Source organism: Arachis hypogaea, chromosome 1 (assembly GCF_003086295.3).
Source record: "Arachis hypogaea cultivar Tifrunner chromosome 1, arahy.Tifrunner.gnm2.J5K5, whole genome shotgun sequence".
Classification (NCBI taxonomy): domain Eukaryota; kingdom Viridiplantae; phylum Streptophyta; class Magnoliopsida; order Fabales; family Fabaceae; genus Arachis; species Arachis hypogaea.
This window is the reverse complement of record NC_092036.1, coordinates 53,816,128-53,821,408: the sequence shown is the minus strand read 5'-3', so window position 1 is coordinate 53,821,408 and position 5,281 is coordinate 53,816,128. Positions and strand designations below refer to the sequence as shown.

General features: G+C 34.6%; 1 protein-coding gene across 1 annotated transcript; it reads left to right on the top strand.

Annotated features, from left to right (window-relative positions):
- The first annotated feature begins 296 nt into the window (after positions 1 to 296).
- Positions 297 to 2,388, top strand: LOC140182898 (uncharacterized). Its single transcript, XM_072230849.1, has 5 exons — positions 297 to 476; positions 799 to 1,675; positions 1,765 to 1,855; positions 1,971 to 2,137; positions 2,234 to 2,388. The coding sequence occupies exons 1-5, from the start codon at positions 297 to 299 to the stop codon at positions 2,386 to 2,388; spliced, it is 1,470 nt and encodes a 489-aa protein (XP_072086950.1).
- Positions 2,389 to 5,281: the final 2,893 nt, after the last annotated feature.

Genomic DNA, 5,281 nt, shown 5'->3' with positions numbered 1-5,281 from the left:
GTTTGACAAAAATAACAAGGCTCAATATACATATATTTTCTGCTTGAATACTTACAATGGAGGGGGGATATATAGAATGAAATATCATCTTGCAAAAATCCCTGGACAAATTAAAGTTTGTAACAAAGTAACTGAAGATGTTGAACTTCAATTCAAAAGGCTTTTGGAGGAAAACAAAAAAATAAGGCAGAAAAAAAGGAAAATTTACAGCTGATTGTTATGATGTGGAAAGTGAAACACAAGTGGAAGAAGAGGGTGAAGCGCCTAATCCTGTACAACCTTCAGCTCCTGCAACAATGGGAGACAAAGGAAAGAGAAGAGCGATTGCTGCTACTCCAATTGGAAGTTATTTTAAGGAAAGGACTACGCCAGGCTCTCAACCAACTTTGAAAAGTGTCTTGGCCAGTAAACAAGTTGTGCACAAGGTTAAGCTGGGGCTTGCAAGATGGATCATTGATGCACGGATTCCATTCAATGTAATTTAATTGCCTTACTTTCAACCTGCCTTGGACGGCGTTGTTGCAATTGGACCTGGTTTCAAGGGACCATCATATGATGAAATAAGAGTTCATTTGCTGGCTAATCTTAAGAATGAGTGTCAGTTGCTTGTTGAAGGTTATAGGAGCTCGTGGAAAAGGACTGGTTGTATACTAATGGCAGATGGCTGGACTGATCAAAGGCAGCGTACGTTAATTAATTTTTTATTTTATTGTCCTGCTGGTATGTCATTTGTTAAGTCTGTTAATGCTTCTGATATAATAAAAAACTGCCGATACCTTGTTTAAATTGTTTGCTGAGGTTATTGAGTGGGTTGGGTCTAGTAACATTGTGCATGTGGTTACTGATAATGCTGCAAATTATGTATCTGCTGGAAAACTCATTCATGAAAAGTATCCAAACATTTTTTGGTCTCCCTGTGCTGCTTATTACATCAATCTTATCTTGAAAGACATAGCAAGTCTTCCTCACATAGCTGACCTTGCCTCTCATGCTTCAAAAGTGACTGTGTTTGTTTACAATCATATTATTTTCTTATCATGGCTTAGAAAAAGAAAAGAGTGGAAAGAAATTGTTCGACCAGGAGTAACACGTTTTGCTACTGTTTTCATTACTTTGAAAAGTATATATGATCATAAAGAAGACTTGCAATCGTTGGTGGTGGACAAATATTTCACTTCTCATAAATTATCCAAGAGTGTCAATGGGAAGATAGTTAGTTCAATTATCTTGGATAGTAAGTTTTGGGAGGATTGTTTTACTACTGTTATGCTTGTTGGTCCTCTTATTAAGTTATTGAGGCTTGTTGATGCTGATGAGAAACCTTCTCTAGGTATCGTGTATGAGGGCATGCAAAGAGCCAAAATTGCTATCAAGACAATGTTTAGAAATAGGAAATCTTCATACACACCTTATACAAGTATCTTGAAAATGCGGTGGGATAGGCATTTGAAGCGTGACCTATATGCAGCAGCATACTTTTTGAATCCACATTTCTTCTATAGTGAGGGGTTTGTTGAGAAGGCAAATATCTTGAGGTCTTTGCTTGATTTATTTGATATTGAAACTCTTTGCGATGACTCAGTTGCCGCAATGCAAGAGATACAGTTGTATCGAGATCGAAAAGGAAGTTTTGGAAGGGAAAGTGCATTGAAAGCAATTAAGAGACTTGAACCTGGTAAGTTATTATATTTCTATGTTCAATTTACTTTGAATGTTTTTAAAATATTGAATGAGAATTGATGGTTGACTTTCATATCCTGGTAGGTGAATGGTGGAGGCTACACGGTGGGAGTGCTCCTAACTTGCAAAAAAATGGCAATTCGTCTTCTTCATCAAACATCTTCATCATCCGACCGTGAGAGGAACTGGAGCCTCTTTGAATAAATCCATTCAAAGAGGAGGAACCGATTAGAGCATAAAAGGCTAAGTGACATTGTTTATGTCATTTATAATCTACGCCTTCAATCTAGAATGAATCGCAAGAAGAAGAATTATGATCCAATTGACATTCAAAGCATTGACACAGTAGATTTTTGGGTAATGCCGGATGAAGATGATCCTGAATTTACTAATGGAGACATCGAAGGCATTGAAAATTTAATTTATACGGATAATGCTATGCCTTCATATCCTAAAGGTGATTGAAATAGCAAAACTTGTTTCATTTCCTCTCAATATCTGATGTAAAGTTGTAACTTTAATTTTTTATTGGTTTTCTATTTTATTTTATTAGATAGAGGAGACGTGGAACTTGATGTGGATTTGCCTAATGTTGCTGATTCTTCAAATACAGCTTCTTTTGGTGGTACTTCTAATGATGGTGGCTTTGGATTACCTGTTTATGATGGAGATATTGGAACACTTAATGATAATTATGATTTTTGGTGAGTTGCACCTTTGATTAGTTGAAAACTTGCTAGTAATTGTTTCTTTTGAATGTAGAACATTATGGGTTTGTCATTATGTACGTTTTTTTTGTTTAGTTATAAACTTTGATGTTTGAAGTTGTTTGTGAACCTCTAATATTAAGTAATAGATAATTTATTATGTGAAATATTAAATTTTATTAAGTTAGAAATGATTGAATTTATATACTTAAGATTATTTTAAGTTTTTTAATAATTTTATTTAATATTTAATTAAACCGATTGAATCCCGGTCGAACCAGTGAACCATTAAACCAATGACCTCACCGGTTTATTGAGCGGTCCGGTTCTCGCAACCTTGGCTGAAAGTGATGAATAAGGCAGAATTGAAAACAATGCGATGTTGATTGATATTATGAGTTTGATGAGAATTATGCATGAATATATATTTATGAATGTCGAGATGATGAGTTATGATTTTGAGGATAGACGAGTAATCCCTATCCAAGTTATGACTTTGTTGATGGACGAGTAATTCTTATCTGAGTAATAGCCTGTGGTTAGACAAGTAAATCCTACCCGAGTTATGGTTGAGGCACCTACCTGAGTAGACGAGTAATACCTATTCTGGGTTGGGTAAAACACCGGCATGGGAAGACGAGTAATACCTGTTCCATGTTGTGGTGTTCTGTCCAGGGTTAGCTATTGGACATGTTAGGTTGGCTTTATAACCGATAGATGAGACTCATCAGTCATAGGGCATGCATACATCATATACATATGTTTGCTTTGTTTGGTTGACCATTATTTGGGTTTGTCTTTGTGAATTACTATGCTTATTTTCTATACTTGCTACATGTGTATCTGAATTCTACCCATGATTGCTTTGTCTGTATTGCTTGTCTGTGTACTGGTGAATTTGGAAGGTTGGAAGAGGTAGAAGGTGGATTGTAGAGTTAGAGTTTTATGAGACAACAAATGGATTGTAAATTGAGGGATTAGGTTAGGATTGAGTTAGACCCTTATGAACCTTAGATAACTATCCTGCTTATGGTTTACCATGTTAATTCTTTAAGTTTTAAGTTTATTAATTCGAGTATTGGCGTTCTAGGATTGCCTCTAGCATTATAGGATTGCCTCTGGCATTCCCAGGACCTTATATCTTATGTGCGTGGCACCTTTACCATGCTGAGAACCTTCAGCTCTCATCCCATACTGTGTTGTTATTTTTCAGATGCAGGTCGAGAGGCACCACGGTAGGCATCTGGAGTTCTGCAATGGAGTGGTTTATAGGATGTTATTTTGGTGGTATATTTAATATATAATCTTGTGTATTTAACTCTCCGAACAACTTCTTTATTTTGTACCTCTTAGAGGTTTATGGAGAACTAGGGTCTTATGTTTATGTATTTTGGACTTCAGGCTATGTATATATATATGTAAATATTCTCCGACCAGCCTTAGCTTCGCAGGCTGAGTTAGGGGGTTTGTTATCTTGTATTCTTGACCTTCTAATCCTACTTTCGATTTAGTTAAACTTATGAACCTTGGTTTTCTTAGTACGCAAGTTAACATTATTCCTGAGCGTTGCACTTTTAATTTTACAATTTTGTTTTAACTATTCCTCTAAGGCTCCTCATATATTACTTTCTTTCAATTACTATACGCATATATATATATATATATATTATTTTAGAGGTCGTAATACCACACCACCTCTGTTTTACGACTTAAGTGTAAAATTCTATGTAAAATTTCTTAGCTAATAATGGTATAATTCATAGATACTCCTACCCTTATACACATCAATAGAATAGAAGGACATAGAAAAATACAGGCATATAATTGAGGTAGATTTATCCTTACTTGCTAATGCATCTTTACCTTTAAAGCATTGGGATGATGCATTTTTTTCTTCTCCATATATAATTAATAGATTACTTTCTATTGTTTTATCGTACAAATCACCTTTTGAATATTCAATCATTATCCACCAAATTATAAAGCTTAAAATTTTTTGTTGCCGGTGTTATCCTTTACTAACACCTTACAATTCTATCAACTTTTAATATAAGTCTAATTTATGTGTTTTTATGGGATATTCTCCCAATCATAAGGGATATAAGTGCATGAACTCTCAAGAAAATATATTCATTAATAAACATGTGCTATTTGATGAAACATTATTCCCGTAGACTACTATGTTCCCTACCAATAAGACCTCTATATACATAACTCCAAAGAATACACCTACTGGTATTTTTACTATACAAGTTTCTTTTGTCTCCTCTCCTTCAACTTAATATGATACTCAACCACCTTTACACAATCAATCTGTAACTCCCTTATCTAATCCTGAACCTTATACCAATTATGACTCCCCAACTCATTTAACCATTGATCTCACAAATCCTGAACTAAATACAATTTCTAATCCTACACCGATATCCATTTCTGCTATTGAAATTCAATTACCATCTTTAAACACTGCCACCATAAATCAGAATACTCACCCTATAAAAATTAGATCTAAAACTGGTTCTCTCAAGCCAAAAATATTTTAAACTAAAGTCAAATCACTACCAGATTTGATTAATGAAATTTCTTCATCAGCCAAAATTGCTTTAACAGCACTACACTAGAAGTAGGCAATGCAAGAAGAATTAGAAGCTTTATATAGAATGAATACTCGAATAGTAACAAATCCACCTACTAGGAGTACAATAATTGAATGTATATGGGTTTATTCCATCAAAAGGCACCCAAATGGAGCTATACTTAAGTATTAAATTAGTCATGATGCTTAGGGATTCCATCAAAGAGAGAGAATTGACTATGATTAAGTCTTTCGTCCAATCATCAAACCTGCTACAATCAGAATCATCCTCACCATTGCTATCTTTGAATCATGATCA

Bases quoted from the DNA above. Each gene is read 5' to 3' on its own strand.
- LOC140182898 (XM_072230849.1), top strand. From the start codon at position 297: ATGGGAGACAAAGGAAAGAGAAGAGCGATTGCTGCTACTCCAATTGGA. The intron at 1,676-1,764 runs GTAAGTTATTAT...ATATCCTGGTAG, and splicing joins AATTAAGAGACTTGAACCTG to GTGAATGGTGGAGGCTACAC. The intron at 1,856-1,970 runs GTGAGAGGAACT...CCTTCAATCTAG, and splicing joins AACATCTTCATCATCCGACC to AATGAATCGCAAGAAGAAGA.